The 27,060-nt window shown below is 35.6% G+C and overlaps 3 protein-coding genes and 1 pseudogene across 3 annotated transcripts; 1 reads left to right on the plus strand and 3 right to left on the minus strand.

Moving 5' to 3' along the window:
* Positions 1 to 95: 95 nt before the first annotated feature.
* Positions 96 to 1,154, minus strand: LOC132633552 (uncharacterized). The gene is made up of 3 exons (XM_060350046.1): positions 812 to 1,154; positions 473 to 597; positions 96 to 375 (listed from the first exon to the last, which is right to left on the minus strand). Exons 1-3 carry the CDS (start codon positions 989 to 991, stop codon positions 306 to 308), a joined length of 375 nt encoding a protein of 124 aa, XP_060206029.1. The 5' UTR covers positions 992 to 1,154; the 3' UTR covers positions 96 to 305.
* A 2,444-nt stretch (positions 1,155 to 3,598) lies between these two features.
* LOC132633553 (uncharacterized) lies at positions 3,599 to 7,395 on the plus strand. The gene is made up of 5 exons (XM_060350048.1): positions 3,599 to 3,959; positions 4,318 to 4,882; positions 5,553 to 6,054; positions 6,135 to 6,216; positions 6,998 to 7,395. The coding sequence occupies exons 1-5, from the start codon at positions 3,717 to 3,719 to the stop codon at positions 7,223 to 7,225; spliced, it is 1,620 nt and encodes a 539-aa protein (XP_060206031.1). The 5' UTR covers positions 3,599 to 3,716; the 3' UTR covers positions 7,226 to 7,395.
* A 4,104-nt stretch (positions 7,396 to 11,499) lies between these two features.
* LOC132633555 (alanine aminotransferase 2, mitochondrial-like) lies at positions 11,500 to 19,136 on the minus strand (annotated as a pseudogene).
* A 137-nt stretch (positions 19,137 to 19,273) lies between these two features.
* On the minus strand, positions 19,274 to 26,541 carry LOC132633554 (alanine aminotransferase 2-like). Its single transcript, XM_060350049.1, has 15 exons — positions 26,117 to 26,541; positions 25,254 to 25,304; positions 25,042 to 25,092; positions 24,813 to 24,878; positions 24,674 to 24,735; positions 23,763 to 23,841; positions 23,577 to 23,681; positions 23,364 to 23,474; positions 22,986 to 23,123; positions 22,754 to 22,828; positions 22,454 to 22,574; positions 22,115 to 22,269; positions 20,847 to 20,921; positions 20,327 to 20,530; positions 19,274 to 19,688 (listed from the first exon to the last, which is right to left on the minus strand). The coding sequence occupies exons 1-15, from the start codon at positions 26,327 to 26,329 to the stop codon at positions 19,572 to 19,574; spliced, it is 1,623 nt and encodes a 540-aa protein (XP_060206032.1). The 5' UTR covers positions 26,330 to 26,541; the 3' UTR covers positions 19,274 to 19,571.
* Between the last annotated feature and the right edge of the window lie 519 nt (positions 26,542 to 27,060).

The following is a 27,060-nucleotide window of genomic DNA, read 5'->3' on the forward strand; positions in this document are numbered from 1 at the left end:
GTTGAAGAAGTAATTGTTGCACATCTATTGTAGTAAAGTAACTAGTGAGGGGCAAAAATCAAAGAGAGGAAATGTAATTAAGCAAAAACAATGGGTTGAAATGGGAAAACTAATTGGCATACTTAAAAGTCGGACTTGTTTACATAATTACATTTGGACCATGAAAAGGAAGGTCCATTCTCCTTGTAAAGCATACTACTAGAACAACTGAACAAGTTGAACACTGAAACGAGCTCTGTGTTTTATTGTGTTATTATTGTCAGTAGTATGAAAGTGCTGATAAGCATGATAATGAGTTTAGGATTCTAATTGAACTCTGCAGAATCAGCTACATGAAGCAAGCATCTTTGGAGTAGCTCTATGATTTCTTCATCTCTGCAAATTTACACAAGCACGACCAGATAATAAATAAGCCACTTGTCCATTGTTCTATAAAAAAATGAAATGGTACACAATTCTTATAGTTACGTACCTTGACTTAGAAGAAAATCTTGGGAATTCATGGCAGTAACGAGGACCTTCATCATATCCTTCACAAGTGATCTCTCCATTCTCGTCTCTATAACAAACTATGCCGGTTGACCCATCTTCAAATACCTATATTAAAGTGTAAACATATTAGTAAACTATTGTTAACTCCATGGAGTGGTATACTTCCAGCCACTGGCAAAGCCAGGAATACAAACAAGGGAATTAAAAAAATTCCAAACTCGTAAATACACTTGACTACCAAGGCGATTCACCAATTTATAGACATAGTGTTACTTTTGGACTAAGGGGATTCAATTGAACAACTAGATGAGAAGAAAACCTTAAGTTTTTGGCTTGAAGTTGATCTGATCTGAAGAGAAGTACGGTTACCCGTAGCTTTGATTGAAATATTTTGATCACTTGCACACACCAACAGTACTCTTTTTGCAGGCCTTTCCTTTTTGGTGGAAGATGATTTCCAAATTAGAGTGGCAGCAAAAGGAGAGTGTCTCACAGCCATTAGTCTAAAAAATAATGGGAGGAAGAAGGAAGAGAAGATAAATTATAAATGGAATGCTGTTCTATACAGTTTTCAGTAAACGAAATTAAGGCCTTGTATTAATACTAAAGTATTCAAATGATTTGATGTTAATCCTTGGTTTTTTTGTAAGGTAAAGAGGATGATTTATAATATGGGAAACTAATATTGGGTGTCTTGTCACGATGCATCATCTAATTATAGGTTTCAAGGGGAGTGGGTCCATTCAGCACTATCTTCAAACTGTTAATTTTGGTATATAAGGCTAAGTCTTTGGACGGTTCGATTACATTTTCTTTTTCCTATTTGACAATTTGATTGATTTGTTGGAGGGTCTCTCATCCTCTCAATGTGATAAGGTATACGTTTGTCTCAATTTCCATGAAAACTAAAATAAGAAAGAAGATTACTTGTACCTTTTTCTACAACAATGTCTTTGTTAATAATGGAGCTTAAGTCAGAGTAATTTGAGAAATTGGATCCGAGCATTCAGTGTAGAACTTCTTGGTAAGGAGCGCTTTATTTTTTGGTGAGTCAAATGGATTCTAATTATTGAGATTTCACTCAATGACTAGTTTTTGCAGATTATTCCCAATGAAAAGAGATTAGAATTTAGTTTCTCAGTAATATGTTTTATGTTTCAATTTTGTATGATTTATTAGACTTTTTTTTGATAAACGATTTATTAAACTAAAGAGTGAGGTTTCCCTATATAGTTGTTATCTCCAATTTGATAGTCCCCCACTTAATATACTTGTTTATCATATATTTTTTTTTTTTTTATAAAAAATAGTCAAATGCAAAAATCCAGTATGAACTAATGCACTAATTAACTCTATTAGCACTATTACAATTTTATTTAAGCATTTTATTATTCTCTTGTGGCTTCTCATGCTTTCAGAAGCCATTACAGTCCTTTGCGTTATTTCACAATTTTTTTTTTTAAATTGTTTTTATTACATAGGGAGGAGGGGAAGAGGAAATGGAAGAGGGAATTACAATGTGGGGATTCGAACCCTCACCAACAAGGTGAAAGTTCAGGTAGCCAACCAACAGAGCTACTAAGTCCCTACCGTTATTTCACAACTATTTTCCGTTGAAAGAGGAAACGTGTTGGCTTCTCAACCTATTTTATCTCTTCAACTCATTCTGTTTAAAAATTGAGCTAATATGTAACCCAAATTAATCAATAAGAAATTTCGTCAAAATATGTTCTAAAATATATTTTATTTGGTATGCTATATATAATTAATATAACAAAAATTATTGGATACTTAAACAATTCATAAGAAATAAAAATTTAGTAAGAGTTGGGCAGGTCGAGTTATAACTTATACTGTAACTCATTATTTTTCTCATTTCAGTCCAAATAACATTTGAATGGCTTAACGCTCGCCTATTTATTATCCCACGCTTAAATTTAGCTCAATCCGCATATTTGACACACCTATTATTATTTTGTTGGTACAAGTCGAAACCTAGAAAGAGAGTACCAGCTCATCCTCTAAATAGGGTTTGCATGATAAACTGGTACGTGGTGACAAAAAACAATGAGGGCCCCCGACATTCTTTTCAACTTTTGGTTTACTAAAACAGTACTCTTTCATCAGTTTTTGTAGTAATTCGGTGAAGTGAGTTAGCATCATCACTTGGATCAATTAATCTTAACATTAACACCCAATAAGACAGACAAAAAGTGTTGCTTGGCATTAGGGTAACAAAGCATTCATTATTTTAACCTTTAATTATTTAGTCTTAGGAGCATGAGCCCACCCTATAACGGAGTTTAGGGCTTTACTAACATTATCAATAACCTTAAAAGAAGGTTCCCATCTTGTTGCATTATTACATGGTAATAAAATATCCATGAGTTTGTTCTTGTAATCCGCAAGTGGTAGCTCAAGATTAGCCTTTATTGATAATTCAACTTTTTTATGAATAGTTACTCATTATTTTTGATAAAATTTCTTTTAGGTGATATATATAATAATACAAAAGTACTTTTATATAATTGGTATATAAAAGTTAATCACTTTAAAAGAATGGCAGTAAGACACGTAATAGAACTCTATGCAATGATATTGAAAAAATTATTACACAATCAGGTCATTCTTGTAAGGCATTAACATGTAAATATAGAGAATTAAGTAATTTGGTAAAAATGATACTCTTTTCAACTCAATTTATGTGATGATGTTTGATTGAACACGAATTAAGAAAAAAAAAATTTGTTATAAAAAACAAATAATAAATAATGGCTATTAATCATCTAATTAAGAATAAAACATAAAATAATTAGTTAAAATATTTTTAAATAAAAAAGTACGACATTCTCTTTTTTAGTTGAGACATAAGGACTAACTTACTTGTTAGTACATTACATTAATAGCATAATATACTATAATTTTGGATCATTGTGATCAAAATAGTGTAGAAAAAAAATCTTATTGCTTAGAAAATAAACCATGATTTGATAATCCATCCATTTTACAACTTTGACGAACTTTTCGCGTCTCCCAAAGCGTCACACACCTCCATGACCCTAACGCTTCTTTATTTAAGTACAATTTTGTTTGTTTTCTTCCTTGTCCTCACTTGAAAACTAGTACTATAACACTGTTATTTCATTTCAGCTCTTCATCTTAAGGGCCGAAACTCATCATATATTTGTATATGGTCTTTGTCCTGTGACCTGCCAGTCCAATGCATGTTATACCAATACTCGTCAATTACATTGAACAGTCCTTCTGAACCTTCTGTCTCCTTTAACATTGGCAAGTGTTATTACTGTTCCCTTCTTCAGCCAAAAAAAAAACAAAACCCCTCTTTTTACCAATATTTATTCATCTTTGCAAGAGCATGTAAAAATTCCTCCAAAAATCTTATTGCATTTATGGATCTTGCAAGTGCAAATTACTGTGAAGCTCCACCTCTGTTTCCATCTCAAGGGGTAAATATAATGCTAGCCCATTAATTTTCAAGTTTGTTCTTTTATGTTCTTGAATATTTTTACCTACATGGGGTCCTTTTTTTTTTTTTTTTTGTTATTGATAGGAAGCAGCATTAGAAGTGAAAAATAATGCTAGCCCTTTAATTTTCAAGATTGTTCTTTTATGTGCTTGAATATTTTTACCTACGTGGGGTCCTCTTTTTTTTGTTATTGATTGGAAGCAGCATTAGAAGTGAAAAATAAGGCTAGCGCATTAATTTTCAAGATTGTTCTTTTACGTTCTTGAATAATTTTATCTACATTTTTTTTCTTTTGTTTTTTTGGTTGCTGATTCTTGTTATTTTATTTTTATTGATAGGAAGCAACATTAGAAGGGAAAAATGGGAACCCATTTTTGGATAGTTTTCCTGACCCGCTTTGCAAACTCAATCTCAAGGAGACATCTGATTTTGTGAAGTCATTACCAACAGCAAGCATTAATGGAGGTGAAAGCAGAGTTTTTTTAAGGAAGGAAGGAGTAAGTTCAGTGACAAGGAGGAATAATATGGATGCTCCATCAACACCGGGTCGACCTATTTTCAGCTTCAGTATTGGGGGGAATTTTTCAAGAAAACATTTCCCTTCAAAATGGGATGATGCAGAGAAATGGCTTGTTAATGGAAGTTCTTTTCAAGATTCCCCTGCTTCTCATCATAATAATAATTGTTTCAAGCCACCATTAGAAACATCAAAATTGTTAAAGCAGTATAATGGGTTCAAGCTAAAAGAAGCTGAAAATGTCTTTGCAGAAAAAAATAGAGTTACAGATGAAAAGGTCTCTAAGGTTGCTTCAGATTTTCAGGTGGCTTTACCTTTAAACCATCACCATATTTCTGCTGGGGCTTCCTATGCTGTTTCTCCTGCAACAGATGTTTTTCTAAAAGGTAAAAAGTAGCCTGCTTTTACCCTTAGCTTTACTAATTACTACCCACTACATTTTTATGTTTCTCCTATTGTTTTTGAGATAGTTTCAACCTGTAAGGACATTAGCACTGAACAAATTGTACTTGTGACCAACAATGGCTGTGGTGGATAGATAGGGCCCCTCCACTCGAGTATGGAAGAAATGCTGTTAGGGAGCTTGAATGGGCCTTACGCGGCGTGAATCTTAGTCGGGCTCCAAGTACGGAAACCGGATGGGAACTCAAAAAAAAAAAGTTGTACTTGTGAAATTATGGATTCAGAATTCAATACTTGCTGAAATTTTAGTGAATTTTCACATATATATCTATGTAACATTTTTAACCAGAGGTCTCGGGTTCAAGTCCTAGATATGTAGTCGCTTTGTTAGGGAGTGTTTTAGTCTCAAATGTGGGGCTTTCCGTCACGAATTTAGATCAAGTCAGGCCCAATGTGGTTACCAGACACCGGAGTGGAAAGCCCCCAAAAAATAAAAATATGCTCTATCTGCCCCTGCATGCTACACATCAATGTGCATTATATCTTTTAGGTTCTAGATTTCACTTTGGTAAAATTCAAAAATGATAAAAGGCAACAACTTTATGAATGTTATAGTGGATGTTGAAGGAACTCTAGTTTTATTGTTAACTGCAGATAAGTTCACAGATGAAGTGGAATCTCCCAAATTTAGATGCATAGAACCTACAAAAGAAGGATTTTTATTTGGAAATGGAGCAGGAAAATCGATGAAAGACGCAACAACAGAGGTAATTCATGAGGTTAAACACAGAGATATTGGAACAGAAATGACCCCAATTGGCAGCTCTACTACTTCAAGATGCCATACTCCATTCAAGAGCCCATCACCGGCTCGACATAATACACCTGCGGACAGATCTGGACCGTTAGCCTTACCAAGTTCAGGTTCCGATAACACGATTGATATTATGCAATTGCAAGAATGCCATTTAGCAAAATTGCAGTTCGGGACAGAGTTCGATTCTGTTACAACCAATTGGAGTTCGAGGGAGGAAGAAGAGGAGGATATATCGAAGAGTTTGAGACATTTTGAGATAAATAATGAGTGTAGAAAGAGTGTCTCAGAGTCCAAAACACGTTCGTGGGAAGAAGAGGAGAAGAATAAATGTTGCCTCAGGTGAGTGCTTTTTGCAATGCTAGTTTCTATTTCATATGTACTTAAGGTGTATTAGTTTTAACTTTTATTTTGAGTTGCAGGTACCAAAGAGAAGAAGCAAAAATTCAGGCTTGGATAAACCTCCAAAATGCAAAAGCAGAAGCTCAATCAAAAAAACTTGAGGTATTAATTTATATCTCACTCTTATTTTGACTTTTGGGCTGTAGAATTTCAATGCTAGAGCTGCTTTCATTACCTTTCCTTTGCTCCAATATAAACATTGTTTAGATACATGAAGTTGTTATAGCCATGCAAGAGAAACTAGAGGTGGAATATGTAAAATTGAGCTGGTTTGATTGATTATTTCTCATCAGTAAATGTTTCCTATCCTAATAATTGTCTACAGCCCATAAATCCATGGTACGCACTGGCCGTTTTGGCTTAACAAGCCTCACAAATTTGTTACTTGGTTACGCCAAGTGTACCACGGAAATTTTTCTCTGCCTTTTTTATGTGAGATTTGCCTAAAGTGTTACATGCAACTCTTCTTTAGAAGCTAGTGTATAAGTCTGCAAAACTAAGTCTCCAAAGAGTAGTTGTGCAATGTTGACTAGCTGAGAAGAATTTATCAGTCTTCTGCTTCATATATATCGAGCCACTCACTCTTTCGTCGTGGTCCAACATATATCGTATCTTGTGTTTTCTCCTCTTTGCCCTATGCACTGTGCTTATAATTTAAATCTTTTCACATGCGAGAAGGAAGAAAATGCAGATTAGTCAACATTAATGCATTATTATATCTTGACAAACTGGTTCTGGAAGTTGCAAAACCATGTGAAGAATAATAAAATATGTATTGCTACTAGTGCTAATTTTTCATTCTTTCTTAATTCCCTAGAAGATTCCTCATTTAGACGATAGCTTGGACCCCATTTTATTCGTATTTCGCTGGTTCTAATTTCAGGTGAAAATCCAGAAGATGAGATCAAATTTGGAAGAGAAATTAATGAAAAGGACGGCAATAGTTCACAGAAAAGCTGAAGAATGGAGAACTACAGCTCAACTTCAACACAAGGAACAAATAGAAAAAGTGGTTGACCAAGGACGGAAGATGATGTTGACAAGGCAAAACTCACATTTATCTGCCCAAACTTCCTGTGGTTGTTTGCCATGTCGTAACCATCATATTTAACTCAAACTGAGCAGCAATTATTCACTCTGTATTCCTCTGAGTTATTAAAAATCTAGATGAGAAAGCTGTTTTACGGACAAGCACATAATACTGTGAACTTACTCGTAGACGGGTCACTTAAAATGCTGTTGTCCTACTGATAAAAGAAACGATGACATTATTAGAGTTTCCACGACTTGCACAAAAATGATGAAATTTTTTTTACTATATATCCTAGAATGTGGCTTCACTCCTATGTGAGAATCCGAGGAACTTTTTACAAATTTGAATTTATATTAAACTAACCTGTTCTCCATCCTTTATGGAACGTTTACAAACTTGAAGCCATCTAGTGTTCTCCACTCTTTAAACTTGATTATCAATGTACCTACTCATCAAAGTTGGGTTGCAACAAGAACCAATATGTTTGCTTAATATTGCAAAATCTGAAAGTCCTTTGTCTTGAATGGGACCACAATTTTCCGACCACTATAATGAGCTGACAAACTGTGTCGTTAATTTAAGGCTCCAGCTATCACACTGTTGAAATCTGTTCAAACTACCAGTTTCTATGTTGATTTTTTGAGTAATTTGGATTTTAACTTTTATACATTGACAATGTAAATGAATTATTTGACATAAATATAATTAACTGCCTATAAAAAGTGAAGTGAGTAACCTGAAAACTACAATAGCCTTTATGCTGTCAGCTATACAAGTTAACTTCATTAATTTATCGTATTCATAAGTTTGATTTATTGATTTGATTTGAAATGTCTTGGAACCATCAACTGCTACGGAGATTCTGGCAATTTCCGCAAAGCTTCTCATTATAAGCTCCCAACTTTGGTGCAATAATTGTACCTTCAATGATCAATGAAAGCAGCACTAATTAGATTGTAGAAAAAACTGAAATAAGCACTAATTAAATCATAGAAAAAATGGAACTAAGATTTAGATTGTTAGTTTCTCTTATTATGGTAAATACTTAAATTTTCAAAGAGAGTTGCACCAATTAAAAATTGACGTTATTAAGCACTGACCACTAAAATTATAAACAAATGATTACCTAAGAATTTTCAAATATTTTTATGCTCTGATGTATAATTAGTACCAAAATGCCCTAGCTGTGACAAGGGCTTGTTTGGCCATGGTTTGAAACCTGGTTTGGACATACAATTTGGATATTTTAAGTTGAATTTTCTCTTATAGACATAAAAACCTCACAAATTGTGAAAACTATCAAAACATTCTCAATTCTTATACAATCTTACCAAATGAGCAAATCATAGTTTATAACAAAATAAGTGCACTACTAGAAGACTTTTCTAAAAAATGCAACATCAATTAATCAAACTTTACTTCAAAAAAATTGAAAATTTAACATGAATAGTAATGTAACTACTATTTAATATAATCTTCCCACATATATTTAAGGTTGGTAGACATAAATAAAAGTTGGTGGAAGTTAATGAGATCGGTAAATAATTGATGAGGGTAATTGTTAAAAATATTTACCAACTTATGGGTCTATTTTTTTACAAAATATTAATTTATGGGTTAAATTTTGTATTTAAAAAAGTTGAAATCATGGTTTCAAACCCCAAACCATGCTTTTTGAATGATTTGGGTTCAAACCATGATTTCAAACCAGGTTTCAAACCATGACTGAAAATTGATGACTAAACGCTGATTTGAAATCATGGTTTGAATATGAATGGCCAAACGCCTACTAAGATTCTTGGTCTGCATGGTTTCCAAATTAGACTTGAAGACAACAACATCCATCTAAGGTCTATCTGACAAGCTTTACACTAAGGAAAAAGAGAGGCCCTCAAACAAGAAAACTGAAAAAGAGAAGGGGGTATAGGTAATAATTTTGATAGATTTCTTTTGGATACATGACAGTACCATCACAGTTTTTTTTTTAAATTTTATTCACTAGGTAAAAGGTCAATTTTTCTTACGTGCAAATGAATCTTATTTAATACTAGTTCGATTTATTTCACTTTTTCAATTGCCTTTTTAAAGCTGCTGGCATACAGGTACAAGCAGACACTAACCTCTAGGGTAACAAAATAATTCGAGCCTCCTAATGGCCTTTTTTTTTCTTTTTTGCCCAAAACCAAATAGCCATTGCTATAAGGAATCTTAGCCTAATAATAAGACAACGATAAAAGACACTGCCTTTATGTTTATGATACTCTTTATTTCTTTTCGCACACACATAAAATGTACTTTACTCTTAATTTTTTAATTTTTTTGGCACACACACAAAATGTACTTTAAGTATTTTTTTAACTTCTTTTTCAAAGTTAGCACGCCTCTATCTGATGTTGATTGACGTTTCAGAATAAGATACCATAAACAGAAAATTATTATTAAGCTTTATTTGAAATTTAACATTATACTCCTATTACTTACCAATTTAAGTGTCCATTTCGTCTAGAAATATCTATTAAAGCAAGTTAAGTTTTTATTGATGGAAGTCGGTTCTAAGGCGTTGATATATTAATGTTGAACAATTATTTGTTTTTTTTTGTAGAAAAAGTTCAAAGGAATCGTACATATTCACATTAGGACCGTTTAAAACCGAACCGCCACCGATAACCCAACAGTAAAATTAGCTTATTGGCTTATTGGTAGTGGGCTATTGGATTAGCGGTTGGGGAATGGATTAAAATTTTGTAGTTAACGGCTTATCGGTGCGGGGGCGGATTACACAATTTTTTTATTGGGCAAACCGTTAACCCGTTAAGAATTTATCATATTTATATTTTTACCCCTAAACATATAAAATATATATTGTAAACCTAAAACACTAAAATTTAAAGCTAAAGCACTAAAGTGAAAAGTCTGAACCATCAGTAATTATTTTCGGTAAACTCTTCCATTAACCATAAATTATTATTATTATTATTATTATTATTATTATTATTATTATTATTATTATTATGTGTTGGAAGTTACTATTGCAATAATTGTGGTTCCAGAGAAAGGTGGTGAAGTGATCACCATCGGAAGGGTTGAGATTAAACTTGTGAATTCTTAACTGTTAAGTCTTGCCCTGTGGCTATGGGGCTTAATTGACTTCCTAGTTGTTAAATTATGAATAAAACGTTTATCTTTCAAGGCAAAAAAAAAAATAGTAGTTACGTAATTTAACCGATACACCGCCCGATAATTGCTAACCCGATACCGAACCAACTGATATCTTATCGGTTGGCTAGCAGATTAGTATTTTTAAAAGCCGATAACCGTTAAGCGTAGTTATCCGCCCGATAAACAGCCCTAATTCACATGTAGGATTTAGATACGGAAAAGGGCTAAATATACCCCTATACTATGAGAAAAAGTTTAAATATACCCCTCGTTATACTTTGGAACTAAATATACCCCTGCTGTTATACTATTGAATCAAATATACCCCTCCTCTGTTAACGTTGTCCAAGGTGGATATCCTATCCTATGTGGCATTAACATTTGATGAGGTGGATGCCCACGTGGCATGCCACCTCAACGCCCCTAACCCATTTTATCCCTCTTCTCTATTGAGGCCTATGTTTTGCTTCAAGCTTTGATGAGTTTTTGCAGATGTAAATGCTGGATTTGTTGAATTTGAGAAGATGGAGGACAGTGGCTGCAGCGCCATTACTTAGTGTGCCCTAGAAAAATACCACAACCAAAATACGGAGCATGTATTTAGAAAAATCGATATTCTATTGATCAAGATCCTTGAGCTACTTCTTGGGCTTGAACACAAATTCCTTTATTACTCTTTTACAGTTGTATTAATTGATTTCTTTTAATCTTTACATTTTGCTTTGCGGGGTAGTTATAAATGCGGAAGTTCCATTTATTAAAATGGTCAGTGACCAGTTTGAGGGAGGTGGCCTTCCATTGCTCGACGAGTAGAAGTTGGTTCATACCTACTTTCGTCTCCAATTTTAGTGGCGGTAATGATGGTTGAGGGGAAAAAAAATTTAGGGATAGAAAAACAAATGGGGGGTAAAATGGGTTAGGGGCGTTGAGGTGGCATGCCACGTGGTCATCCATCTTATCAAATGTCAATGCCACGTAGGATAGAATGTCCACCTTAGACAACTTTAATGGAGGAGGGGTATATTTGATCCAATAGTATAACGGCAGGGGTATAGTTGAACCTAAAGTATAATGAAGGGTATATTTGAACGTTTTCTCATAGTACAGGGGTATATTTGGCCCTTTTCCGATTTAGATATGCAGCATATTCAAGGAGGGATTTCTTATTATTGAGGTAGATTAGAGATTTTAGATACAAAACAATCTCACGTTGATCATCTAAAACGAGAAAAAGATAGATATCCGGTCATACAAATAAGATTAAAAGATAACACCCCTTAATATGTAGCGTCAAACAATCCTCACTGACGTCCGACGTATCTGGTGAAGATGTAAAATAAAACAAGCATACCAGATGTGCTTATTCAAAATTGTCTTTAATAGAATGTATCCCCAGATACCTTAGCCGCGAAATTCATCCATGAACTGCTTATGGAATTGTGTGAGACGAGATACGATAGCTGGGATCTTCTCTTCTTGCGGTAATATTGTGCATCTAAAATGCCACGTTCCAGGACGCTTCACAGAAGCAACAAACAAATAAAAATTTAGTGAAAATGAGCATTTCTAAATAAACATTAGTGTCACAAAATTCCCCATTAGTTCTCAGACAATCAACAGTTTTTTCTTCTCTACTTGTAAGGTGTGCTTTTGCACCAAAAATCATCCTCCTCTCATTATTTAGAAGACACTATGTGGTACTGCATTCTTGATTCTTCCTTTCATTTGCCCAATTTTCTTTTCCAAAATTATTAGACACTTCTGAAGGTAAAGATATTCAAAGTGTTCTGGGCCATGCTACTTAAGTTCAATGAGAATTTGTTATAAATGATGATGACAGTTACAAACCATATTCACAAAGAAATAGAGGCAATGCATTGAATATCAGTAACAACAAATTAGTGGAATGAGGAATCAAGAGTACTAGGAATAGCACGAAGCAAGTGGTCAAAAATATAGCAATCGCCTGGCCAAATCCAGAGCCTGGGACAACAAGAATTCCAGTGGCATTAAGGAGACGCCGAGCATAAAAGGCATCTGGTGCAGTTTTAGCTTCTTCTGCTGCTTTTATTGCTTTCCGGGGTAGGTTAATACGTGGAAATGAATACAATGCGCCCTCTGCTTTACTGCAGCTTACTCCCTCCATACTATTGAATGCATCTTCTAGTATCTGTTGATGAAATTAGTCGAAATATATTGGCAAACACAGAAGAAAAATAGACGCCGTTTTTGGAAAGCTGAAACGAAACTTTAGCAATAGAGATTTAGGACAACTTTTTTGGGGAAATCTTAGACACTGTCTTTGGTTGCTATGTTTAAGCACCTCGTCTATTCAAAGCCAAGGTTCATGATCAGAAAACAACTTCAACCACTTCAGCAAAACAAACTAGTCGTTTATTTTGTCAACCCTAGTCATATATGCCAATCCTACTGACCTTTGCACGTCTCGCCAAGGATGAGAGTACTGCCTCTTTCTCAGCAGAAAAAGACTCGTACGATTCATCGCCCACCTGAATAAGTCAACAGAGCAGTGCTGATAGTCAGGCACCTATGACATGAATTCCTCTCATCAAGCTTCAACGTTTACAAACAGAACTGAGTTCATGCCACTGTAGTGATATCTAATTTATCTTATGTGATACCTACAAAAATTGAAAATATGTTCCAGCAATCGTAACTCATTGAAGCAATTACTTTATCAACCAATTCAAACTATCCAGGATAAGGGAGCAAAAATTCCCCTCCGGGGACTTAAGCAAATGGGAGGATTATTATTCAGGATAAGGGGGCAACAATTCCTCTGAGGGCTTGCCCTTCTCTCATTTTATCCTTTCCCTTTTTTTTTCCTAGAAAGCCTAGGAAAAAACAGTTACCCAAGTGATTTTAGGTCAATCCCATCTTCTTTTAACACATTCAATCATTATGGTTACATAATTCCGGACCGATGCAGCTGGAGGTCAATATAGGACATGACCAATCCATATCATGCAGTATCGTCCTCATACCAATTCTATCTGAAAGACTCAGATTCTACTTGACCAACAAGCCAGAATATCGTTGAGCTAACATGCTAAAATGGCTATAACTGCCAATTCACAAATATTGAATTGACAGTGGAGACCCCACCCTTCTTAACAAATCTGCCCAAAAAACGTACTTATTGGGGTCTGCTATATAAATCCTCAAAAATATCCATTTCACTCCTTTAAGAACGTGGCATTACCAACCTTTGGAGCGCTCATGATGAGGCTTGTAAGAATCTGACCAGGAATGTTGGAACACAGATTGACGGATGCCACTTTGTATATCTTCTCCCTTATATCAGGATTCAGGACTAAATCCAGTGAACTCCATGTAGCCTCCTCGCTTTCCACACTCGCCATAGTATCCTAAAGCCAGTTAATAAAAGTTAGCAGCAGCAATAAAAAATTCAGACGCATTTGTAAAAATGAATACCTCTACCTTAAAACCTTCTTCCCCACAACTTCCTATTTCCAGACAAACAGAAGAGGAAGACAGCCAACCAGAGAGGGAAGGATGGATGCAGTAGTATCTACCTTTTGAGGCAGAGTGAAAAGAAACTACAGAGATGTCCTTTTCTCCAAATCCCATAGAGCGGGATATTTTCTTAAATGAGTGGAACTGCTTTTCAGGTGCATAAACATTTTCCTGATACACCTGCACGGGTTCCACAAAATATGAGATGGCTTACAATGTTGAATATTAATCACAGAACATTCAGAAATGAAAAAGATTGATAACCGGCAGAATCACTGGTAATCAAATTAACCAAAGAAGCAAAAGAATTCATCAGATCAAGCAAAGAAAGATGAAGAGGGGAATTGACTCACCTCATCCGCCAGAAGAACAAGGCCTTCTTTCCTGCAGAATTCCACAATTTCCCGTTGGTTGGCCTCATCAAGAACCTAAGGCATACATAGAAACTAATCATGACACATGTAAAGATTCTTAAATATTTGTGGGGAAGGGAGGACCACATTTTCCACCACAGTATGCTCTCGTTAAATGATGTAAATCACATTCTCCATAAAAAAAAAAAGATAACTATGAGCTTCCAAAGTCTTATAAAGTACTACCCGCCCAGTTGGGTTGCCTGGATTGATCACAACCAAAGACCTCAAGTCAACACCTCGGGATCTTGCAGTTTTCAGCTGATTCTCAAGCTCTGAGATCTCAAGTGCCCAACCTGTTTCTTCATCGAGATAGTAAGGAACCTAACACCAGATAAAAGCATACATAAGAGGCTTCTGCATGGATTACCTTCAATTGAAGAGTAAATCTAATCAGGTCAGATATCTCTTTAACAATTGTTTGCAACAATCCTCTTCCAAGAGCCTGGTATTTAAGTGAAAGAGGGTAGAGGGCGGGCTCATTATCCACCGAGTTTCAATATATGTGCCACTGACCCTTAGGGATTTACCAATAATCCAATGAAAAAAATAATCTCTTCCAAAAGTAACTACGTTAAACTAAGTTTTTATAAAAGAATCTAACTCATAGCCAACTACCGACTAGCATTAATTAACTTTAAATAGAAGCAACCAACACGTACATGAGTGCCACCATGGAGGGCAACTGAAGCAGAATAAAGAGGATACTGGGGGATGGGACAGAGAACTCCATCATTCTCTGACCCGATGAGCAACTGCATCATCATGTGTACCTGAATTGAAGGAACAAAAATTGTCAACATCTTGCTATTTCTTTCAGTTACTTCTGCCAAAGCTATATAAATAACTTGGAGATCTGTAGAATTTACTGCAGGGCTTGCACCAGCAGTCAAAAAAATATCATTTGGATCAGCAGGGAAGCCATCACGAGCTTCGATACCAGAAGCAATTGTATCACGTAATCCTTTGATACCCTAGTTTCAGCAAGACGCAACAATAAGTTCTATGATTATACTGGTCTGCAAAACTATGATAATAGAATAGAAGAAACAATCACCTGACTCTGGCTGTATGCACCTGTTGCTCTACCAGGAATTTGGTCGAGGATCTGGAAAGTTCGTTCTATAGAACCCAAACTACAAAGCAAGAGAAAACGCCACTTAGACCAAAAGATCCTGCAGAATATGGCTGAAGTTGATGAGAATTATTCACCGCACTCTTTTATAGTTGTGACCAATGCTTCAAAAAGCAAGTGTTTCTGTTTCTCTTCGGGTGTAACCACAGTCCACAAAGGATACAATAACATCTATATAAAGAACTCAAAGAAAAAACCTATCAAATAAAACTTGCCAAAATTTGAAAACAAAAGGTGAATTACTATATTTAATATGGAAAAACTACTATGAATTATGTCAATAACAACAAGGGATGGATTGGTAACTCAATAAAGAAGCACACTGTAGCATAACAAAAGTTACAACTCTGTGTTTCAATGATTTCAATGAATGACGAAAAAAATCAGTCAATGACAATGAGGAATGGATGGATTGATAAATCAATGGTGAAGCACATCTAGCATGACAAGACTGCATTGCACTGATTTCAAAGACTAAGAAAAGTGACAGCCACTTGCATTTACTTTAAAACACCAAAAAAGTATGTATACATTTTGAGGCTAAAAAACAGTAAAACAGATACTCCATATGAATAAATAGACATCAATCATCTAAAAAAGTTCACAATTAATATACTCCCTCCATTCCATAATAAGTGACTCTTTTAGATCACGCACACCCTTTAAGAAATTGCTTATTCCTAGAAAATTATGAGTATTTTTACTAACTTACCCCTAATTAATGCTTAAAAAAAGAAAAGTTATTTAATGATTCTTGATTATAAATAAGGGTAAGTTTGGAAGAATAGGATTAATTTATTTTTGAAACCCTAAAGTGTCACTTATTTTGAAACAAAATAAAAAGCCTAAAAGGTCACTTAATATGGAATGGAGGGAGTACTTGGAGCTTCCCAATCATCACAACCTTGCACCTCCTATTTGTTTTCTAGCTAATTAAAGTCATTTTTTTCATTTTTTTTTTCAAGCTTCTAGAACATTATATGTATAGTTGACATGAAAAAACTTGAGAAGTCTAGTACATGTGAAATGACAGCAAGGGATTTGTGATCATATTGGGGCTATGCCCATTACCCCAAGAGTGCATACTGCCCACGCGGGACTTGCACTTTCTACATGTGCCCTGGGAATTCTATGGATAATGGAACAATGGGGAACTTCCAATTTGTATGAAGAAGCATTAGTAGCAATCTGATATCGAGAGCAGATTGCAACTTTGTCACTAAGACCTTCCTTACAAGCTAAAAAAGGTGGTTAGAATTTTGAGAGGCAAAAAGAAAACTCATCTCTTTTGTAAAGGTTGCGTTATCTTCATCCGGTATAAATGAAAGACATTTGATTCATACAAAAGAAAAAAGTTAAAAACTTTGCGACAAGCTTTTCCTTTTGCTTTCTCAATTGAATAGCTACAAACATTTCATCCCATGCTGATGGCTCGCTTTCACCCTCATAGTTCACTTTCCCTCACTTGCAAAGATTTCAGTAACCATCTCTGGGTTAGTTGGGTTTATAAGTTGGACATTTAACAAAGATTTTTAAAAAGAATACATTCGTTAAGCTTCACATTTCTCCTGCAAATTATTCACGATAGGATAGCTAGTATAAAAGATTCCATCAGTGGGAGGAGATCTAAACATACCATGCTAGAAATTAAAGGGAAAACATTTGTTTCATGGAACTAGTCATGTCAATTCCAGATAGACATTAGACACCAATCGAAACTGAGGTACATTTTTCATTGATCTACAAGGTGCAGCAAGATTGATAGACAAACTTCATACCTGAAAAGAGCTTTTGTTTCACTTCTGTCCAAAATAAGTGGATGGTCACATAATGCAAGGACCTAATAAAGGAAACCTCCTTAGAAATCACTCTATGAGATTAAAAAAACAGAAACTAGGATCAAACAGTTTATTCCCACCTCTCTAAAGAAAGTAATAGGTTGCTGACGCAGGGACTGAGGATTTGCAATATTGCAGTACAAGATGTGCATGAATTAGAGAACATTACAGAGAAATAATTCATTAAGATATGCATTATTAGTACTTCAATAGAGACGAAAAAACAAAGTCTACAAGAGTTAGTACCTCCTTAAAGGGATGAGAGCCTGGATTCTCCTTGAGGTCTTGCTGTAATATCTGCATGATAAAGGCATTATACAGGACACCATCAATACATTGTAGACGTGTTTCCTTTTTCTTGGATAAATAAGGTCAAATGCGGATCCAGAGTTCAGGATTTTAGTCCTTATGAGTTATGAGTTACGAGGTTGTAAATTTCTTTACACATACTAAATGAATTTCTCAAGACAAAATACAAGATTGAACTAAAACTACTGGATTCTACCGAATAAGGTACCATTTGTTTAAAAAATCGGTGGACTCTTTTTTCCCCAAAAAGCTGAGAAAACGAATTTCAACTGAAATTAGAGTGACAATGCCAGCTAGTGTGTAAAATCTGAGTTTGGGAACTACCTGGGCATGGGTGATAATTTCTCCGCGGATAGCATATTCACATTTCAAAACCTGAAACAAATAAACAACTATCTGACCTTAGCTTTCGTTTGTCCATTCAAATTTTTCACTTCTTTTTCAGAAAAGTAGAATCGTAACAGTGTCTTATTATACATTGGACTGATTTTTCGAAGATGAGTTTCGAAATTGAAAAATTAGTTTTGACCTGTTTTTTTTTTCAAACTAAATACATGTTCAAACACAAGTCAATTTCCAAATATCCTTTTCTAACTATTTTATTCCAAATATAACATGTTTTATGCCTGCTAAGAATGGAAGGCAAAAGAAGAAAGAGGAAAGAATTACCTTAGGATTAAGTTTGTTAAGAGTGATAGGAGTGGATGAGGAATAGATCATGCATGGTGAAGAGTGAAGAATAAGAGGACAAAGGATGATGAAGAGGTGGCGCTGTTGCTGCAACACGTAAGTAATATAGGACAACAACAGATGAAATTTCTTCGGGTTTTGACAGCTATGAAAACTTCTCCCATTATGAAATTTGTTTGAACTAATTTTTATTCTCTCTACACCTTACTAACTGAATTTGTTGAATTAGGACTAAATTGGAAAAGAAATTAAAATGTCAAGGACTAAACTGTCAACTTATAACCTCTTTGGACTAATGTGAACTAAATAAAACTTTAGTTTCCCTCCTACCTTCAACTGACCAACGGCCAACAACAGCTATGTACCACCCTTTAAGCATCTGGAACAACCTCCATGCTTACATTGCCCGCAAGTGAGAAACATAGTATATTATCGACTCTAAGGTTAATTGTTTAGTTAAGTTTAAACTTTGGGCATGGGTAAGTATTTACCCTTGACTTGATGTCACATTTCCTTTATAATTGATGTTAGCTATTAAGATTATACCTTTTTTAACACTTAACCATGGTGAAGTGATATGCATTTAACTTTGAATTATCGAATCTAAGTGATATGCATTTTACTTATACCCCTTAGATTTGATGTCACATTTCCTTTATAATTTATGTTAGCTATTAAGATTAACTATGCGTTCAATAGTCCAGCGGAGTGCATAAAAGAATTTCAGCTGCCATGTGATTTCAATTGAAAAAAGAAAACTACACATGATGTGCGACTTAGGTGCATATCGTGTGTTCGAATCCTACTGCAGATAAAAGCTCTATATCTAAGTGGGAAAGAGTAAAAAGGTTATCCATCATATACCAAGTTTTGAATCATGCACCATTTGTCCTCAAAAATTTTCTCAGCTATCAAAACAAAGGAAACCCAGTCTTCTCTAAACTAACTGCTTTAGTGCTCTAATGGCTAAAAGCACATGCAACCATAACCATATACACTTACACAGTGATGGTATAAAACTGGACTTGGTCGGCTTGAGTATACTAATTGAAGTGACAAACACTGCCGGTGTTATAAGCTACAATTGCAAAAAGACCAACACGTTTAAATTTGATTAACCATGTCAACTTCGGCTAAAGCTTAACTTAACCTGTTTGGCATATAAAACAATCTTCACATTGATCATCTAGGAGGAGAGAAGATCAATGTCGAGTCAAATACAAATAAGACTAGAATAAACAAACCCCAACTTGTAGTGCCAAACGATCCTATCAGCTTTCCCTACTGCATTGTTTTTGGTGAGGATAGAAACAAAACATACAAAGATGGCTTATTCAAAATTCTCTATAATCAGGCTCCAATAGAATGTACTCCCAGATTCCTTAGCCGCGGAATTCATCCATGAACTGCTTATGGAATTCTGTAAGACGAGATACAATAGCTGGTATCTTCTCTTCTTGCGGTAATATTGTGCACCTAAAATGCCACGTTCCAGGACGCTACACAGAAACCACAGGCAAAATAAAGATTTAGTGAAAACCAACATTTCTCAATAAATGGCAGTATAACAAAATATCCTTAGTGCTCAAACAATAAACAGTTTCTTCTCTATTAGTAAGGTGTTTCTTTTCTGATAAGTAGTTTCTTCAATTGGTGAGGTGATTCTTTTGCACCAAAAGTCATCCCCATCTCATTATTTAGAAGATACCGTGTGGTACTGCATTCTTTTCTTCCTGATGTCGGCATCTAGCATCTCAACTTACAACAGAATGAAATTTTAACGTCTACCAGGTACGCAGACTAATCAGTGTCTTGACAAAAGGAACATTACTCGAATAAGACAAACCTTGATTGCAGAAACAGTTGTCTTTTTTTCCTAATCCTCCAAATTTGTCTGCCCAATTTCTTTTCGCGATTCATTTTTCATTAAACCTATCTGAAGGTAAAGAAAGTTTTTTTCCTTCTGAAGGTAAAGATATTCAAACTGTTTAGGAAATGCTTATTAAGTTTTGTCTGTTGATGTTTAATCATCCAGGTGAAAGCCATCTGCGTTTTTCTGAAATTAATGGTGACAGTTACCAACCATATTAATGCTACGACTATCATGATGCAAGTGGTCAAAAAATATAACAATCACCTGGCCAAATCCAGAGCCTGGGACAACAACAATTCCAGTGGCATTAAGGAGACACTTAGCATAAAAGGCATCTGGTGCAGTTTTAGCTTCTTCTGCTGCTTTTATTGCTTTGTCAGGTAAGTTAATACGTGGAAACAGATACATTGCGCCCTCTGCTTTATTGCATGTTATTCCCTCCAAACTGTTGAATGCATCTTCTAGTGTCTGTTGACAAATTAGTCAAAAAATTTGCCACACAGAAGAAAAACAGAAAATGTACCAGTTAAGACACAGAAAATTCACTAAAAGGAGGCAAAAATTTTAGATGCCATTTTTGAAAAGCTGAAATGGAACTCTAGAGGAAATTATTTTGGGACAACTTTTTTTGAGAAAACTTCACATATCCTTTTTTCTTCCTACTTTAACCAGCCCTTCTTTTCAGATGCAAGGTTCATGATCCAGAAAACAACTCCACTACTTCACCAAAACAAACTAGTTTATTATTTAGTCACCACCAGTTAGATATGCCGATTCTGCTGACCTTTGCACGCCTTGCCAAGGATGAGAGTATCCCTTCTTTCTCAGCAGCAAAAGACACGTATGATTCATCACCCACCTGCAGAAATCAATAGAGCAGTGCTGATAATCAAGCATCTATAACACAGATAGAACGAACCTCCCAACAAGCTTCTAAGTTAATAGAAAAAAGCTGAGTGCATATGACTCTAGTGACACCTAATGTTTAGCTCATCACATAAAAGAGTATGATACACCTACACATTAAAAAATGTTCCAGCAGTCCAGACCAAAAAGGGTTTATTCAATCTGACAGAAAGTAATTACTTCATCAAACAAAGTTGATTTTGCCATGAGGTCACCAAATTCGGTATGAATCTACAACACCCAATTGGGGACTTTTAGGCCATCGGAGGATTATAATCCATGATAAGGGGGCAACAATTACTCACAGAGGACACCCTTCTCTCTTTTTCTCCTTTCCTTTTCCTTCTTTTCCCTCTTCTTCCTCCATAAAGGCCTAGGCACAACCAGCTACCACGTGCCACCTATGCAGACACCATCACTTAGCTTGTTGCTTCCTCCTCCAACACTCCGAAGACATTCATAAGCCACTAGCCTGCTAAGCCCCAATCTTCTTTTCCTCATCTCCGAAGCCGAAGGGAACAATCTCCCTCCTCCCACTTTCCACGCCCTGAAGACATACCTAAAGCCTCGATGTCCTTTTCCCTATCTCCAAAGCCACAATCTCCGACCTTTCCACAACACCAATTTATCTATGTCCATCCCTCCCTCCCCTACTTCCACTTGAACATGTCTTTTCTTTCTGCAGTTTTCAAGTCAGTTTTTGTAGATTTTGTCACTTCAGATAATTTTTCCTGATCCATATAATCTCTTGCTCTGGTTTATATTTTTTTTACCATGATCTGAAAAAGATTGTTATCTATGAAAATTTTAATCCTGCTACTATCATACCAACATGATAAAAAAACTCCTTATCGTACATCTAATTCCCTCATGCAATTATCCTTGTACCAAAATTCATATTTGAACTGTAGCAAGAGACTCAGAAACAACTTCGACATAATTAGCGAGAAAGTCATTGAGCTACTCATTCTGGGTATAGATTCTATAACTACCACTTCCAAAATATTCTATTGATGAAGGTGGAGACCCCACTCCTTTTAACAACTGCACCTCAATCCCAAGCTAGTTGGGGTCAGTCCCAATATCAATTTCACTCCTCTTTCTGAATGCAATGCCCATGTATTACACAAACATAGGATTACCAACCTTTGGGGGGCTCATGACGAGGCTTGCAAGAATTTGACCAGAAATGTTGGAACACAGATTGACAGATGCCACTTTGTATATCTGTTCCCTTATCTCAGGGCTAAATCCAGTAACCTCCATGTAACCTCCTCGCTTCCCACACTCACCATAAAATCCTAAACTCAGTAAAGAAAGAAAGTTAGCAACAGCAAAGGATTAAAAGATTAAAAATATCAGATGCATTTGTGAAAATGAAAACCCGCCCCTTTCTCCCTTCTCCTCCATTACTTTGTGACATGCAGACAAACGAAAGAGAAAGACAGCCAACAAGAGACGGAAGGTTGAGGCAGTAATATCTACCTTTCGACACAGACTGAAAAGAAACTAAAGAGATGTCCTTTTCTCCAAATCCCATTGAGCGCGCAATTTTCTTAAATGAGTGGAACTGCTTCTCAGGCACATAAACATTTTCCTGATACACCTGCATGAGTTCCACAAGATACAAGAAGACTTATAATTTAAATATTAATTGCACAATACTCAGGAATGAAAAAGATTGTGAACCCGCCCAAATAAGTGGAGAATCACTGGTAAATTCCCATGGAAGAAAAAGAATTTGTCAGAATCAAGAAAGAAGCATCTAGAGGGGAATAAACTCACTTCGTCCGCTAGAAGAACGAGGCCTTCTTTCTTGCAGAATTCCACAATTTCTCGTTGGTTGGCCTCTGCAAGAACCTAAGGTATACATAGAAAACTATTCATGCCATTCTGAAATATTATTGGGAAAAGGAAGACCAGCATTTTCCATCACAGTAGGTTCTCATTGAACAACATAAATCACATCATCCATAAAAAAGGTACGATGAGATTCCAAAATCTATAAAACCGTTACCTGCCCAGTTGGGTTGCCTGGATTGATCACAACCAAAGCCCTAACGTTAATACCCTTGGATTTTGCAGTTTTCAGCTGATTCTCAAGCTCTGAGACCTCAAGTCCCCATCCTGTTTCCTCATCAAGATAATAAGGAACCTAAAATAATAAATAAAAGCATACATAAGAGGATCCTGCGTGGATTACCTTCAACTGAAGAGTCAGTCAATAGGGTCATTCTCATTACTAATAAGTTACAATAATCTCTTCCGTAAGTAAGCAGGTCAACCTAGCCTATTAATATCATTTATTTATTTTTTACAAAGATCTAATAGTTGCATTCAAAGCCAATTATACAACTAGCAGTGGTCAACCATAAGTTGCAGCAAATGCACTTACGAGAGTGCCACCATGGAGGGTAATTGAAGCGGAATAAAGAGGATATTGGGGGAGGGGACAGAAAATTCCGTCATTCGCTGACCCAATGAGCAACTGCATCATCATGTGAACCTGAATAGAAGATGAAAAATCAACATTATAAACATCTTGCTATTCTTTTAGTTAATTCTCTCAAAGCTGTACGCATTACTTTATGAGATCAATATAGCTTACCGCTGGACTTGCACCATCAGTCAAGAAAATATCATTTGGATCAGCAGGGAATCCATCACGAGCTTCAATACCAGATGCAATTGTATCGCGTAATCCTTTGATGCCCTAGATTTAGCAAACAGAAGAATAAGTTCTATGATTATACTGGTTGCAAATCTAGGACAATACAGTAGAAGATATAGTCACCTGACTGTGGCTGTATGCACCTGTTGCTCTACCAGGAATTTGATCGAGGATCTGGAAAGCTCGTTCTATTGAATCCGCACTACAAAGCAAAGAGATAATGAGAGACCTCAAATAACAATTTCTCACAGTTTCTGACTGGTTGTAGAGGCCCGACAAAAGTGACAGTACGTGATTGTGATCATAAACCAGCACCCAGGCTATGCCCATTGCCCCAAGTTGCATGCTCCCTTGGGAACTTCCCATTTGTGTGAAGAAGGAATGCAGCATTTAATACCAAACTGATATGGAGACTGGAGAGAAATTTCCAACATTATCACCACAACCTTCTTTACAAGCTAAAATAAGTGCTTAACTTTATGAGGAAAAAGAAAAGGTTTTGCATTGTGTCTCTTTTGTAAGGATTGAGTTATCCTCGTGTGACATAAAGGAAGATATTTCTTTATCAAACTATAAAGGAAAGATATTTGATTAATCAAAAAGAGAAAAATGAAAAATCACCAACAAGCTTTTCCTTTTGCTTTCTCTAAGGAATAGCCATGAACATTTCATCATATATGAATGGCTCACTTCACCCTCATAGTTCACTTTTGCACACTTGCAGATATTGTAATAAAAATCACTAGGTTTTATAAGTTTGACATTTAACTTAAAAGAATTAAAAAGAATACAATCATTAAAATTTGATTCTTACTCCTACTGCAAATTATTTACTATAAAAAGCATGGACGAAAGGTTCCATCAGTGGCAGGACATTTAATTGTACCATGTTTGAAAAATACAGGGGGAAAATATTTTTCCTATGGAAATTAGTCATGTCAGTTCCACTTCTTCAGACATCTATAGAAACTAAGGCACGTGAATTGTTTCATTGAGCTACAAGGTACACCAAGGTTGATAGACAAACTTCATACCTGAACAAACCTTGTGTTTCACTTTTGTCCAAAATAAGTGGATGGTCACACAATGCAAGGACCTAATAACGGAAGCCTCCTTAGATGTTTATCTATGAAACAAATAAACATAACGTAGAGTCAAACAGCTAGTTCTCACCTCCCTAAAGAAAGTAACAGGCTGCTGACCCAGGGACTGAGGATTTCCAATATTGCAGTATAAGATCTGCATGAAATAGAGGAATGAGTACAGAAAAGATCTAGGCAACAATAAAGCTCCATGAAACCTATATTAAGCTTTGTTAAAAGGGAAAGAACAAAAATTCAGTAAGATATGCCATATTATAACTTAAATGGAAACAAAAAACCAAGTCCACAAGAGTTGGTACCTCATCAAAGGGATGAGAGTCTGGATTCTCCTTGAGGTCTTGCTGTAATTTCTGCATGACGATACATTGCAGAGGACACCATCAATATATATTATTTTATTTGCAAGATTAAGCATGCCCAAAAAATAATGGTGCTAGTGCAACTAACAAGATTCTGAAATTCAGATTGATAATTCTAGCTAGTGTGTAAGAAATTCGAATTTTGAAACTACCTGAGCAAGGTTGACTATTTCTCCACGGACAGCATACTCACATTTCAAAACCTGAAACCAACAATAAGTTAGTGCTACATCAAGTGATTGAACTGTAGAGGACTCAGTAAAATCCTACGTTAGGACAGGGCAAACTTATAGCATTCACGTCGATGATCAAGGGTCAAATCAGACGCTGAGCGCAACAAAACATCAAGATTCCCAAACAACCCAATTGAAACAAATAAAACATGAAGACGTCACAACTCTTTAGTCTAATAATTTCTAGACATCACTTGGCATCAGGTTAATTAAAGTATGTTAAAGAATAAATGCATGAAAAGATCCTACTTTCGAGAAGAGATTAAAGTGGTCTACAACTAGTTATTTTAACCTTTTTTTTATTAATAACCGTGATGTCCTGGCAGCTTGGGCGTACCTCAACTAATTCCACTGGTACCTGCTAACTCCCACCAGATACCAGATAACTCTATCCACCAAGTCTTTTAACTCATTCCACCGAGGCTTGGACAGGTAGAAAAGTGAGCTAATGCTTTTTGTTTCCGCTGAGATTCGAACCTGACACCTTATAATTCTCAATAATCCAATTCATTGACCACTAGACCAGTAACCATTTAAAAAAATACTAATGAACACAGCGCGAAACCAGAATTAAAAGAAGAGAAAGATGTTGATACTTGGACAAAACTAGATGAATTTGTAAAGCCGGAACCATTGCTCAACCACTAAATTACTCCAATTAAATGTAATCATAAAGAAATCAATTATAAAACACTTGAAAAATCCTTAAAATCTGGTCAAACTAAAGGGAAAATTCAAAATTAACAGCACAAACTGGAAGGGAAAAGAAGAAACAGGAATACCTTTGGATTAACGTTATTAAGAGTAAGCGGAGTAGATGAATAATCTGAACCCATTGAATCAGTCGACAAAAAACGAACAACAGATTGAGAAGAAGAGGGTGATGTGGAAGCTGTGCCTCGCTGTAACACTTTTGTAGTGGTACTAGGAGAAGAACAGGTGGTCCTGGTCTTATTAATGAGATGTTTGGCTTTATCAGCTACGAATCTTCGCATTGTGGGACTCTAATTCGCAGGCTGATTTAAAGAACAGTGGGCGGAGAGTAAAGGAGCGGTTAACGTTTCAAGATTCCCGAATTTTTTTTACCACTTTTTACGCAGATATATCGAGTGTGCTTTTGACTTACTGCCCACGTTTCCACAAGGCTATTTTGTTTGGCATAGAATTGGATAATACTCTTTTCCGACAAGTTTGTTCTGATTGGTGAGGGTTGTAATGTATGTAGCGTTACAAGAGGTACTTTCATATGCTCATGTGTATTCTGTAGATGGCGACTAATTCCAGCTTCCGCCCCTTGTATACCATAGTATACTAGTCAACAACAGTTTAAAAATTAATCACGAGATTGGTGTGCCAAAATCTTTAATTTTCGGTATTAATTTAGATATTACAGTAATTTTAGGTTTCTTTAAATAAAATTAATGAAAGTAGAAGCTAAATAATAGGTATGATAGATTATATTTTTTATATATACAATTCTTGTGATAAAACATTATTTAATTTCCTAAATAATAAATACTAACACTAGTATTTTCTGACCTCCAAGCAAAATATTAGTAATTCGGCCTCTTCACTTCTCTTAGGTATTTGTTTATGGCTTTTTTAAACCATTTTTTTTTTATTATATAGGCGTGATCAAAGCCATCTTCCTGATCAATGAATTACTTTAATGTCATTGTATTGGACTAAATTCGAATAACACAGCTGGACCAATGCCATTACGACA

The sequence above is a fragment of the Lycium barbarum genome, chromosome 3 (assembly GCF_019175385.1).
Source record: "Lycium barbarum isolate Lr01 chromosome 3, ASM1917538v2, whole genome shotgun sequence".
In the NCBI taxonomy this organism is placed as follows: Eukaryota; Viridiplantae; Streptophyta; class Magnoliopsida; order Solanales; family Solanaceae; genus Lycium; species Lycium barbarum.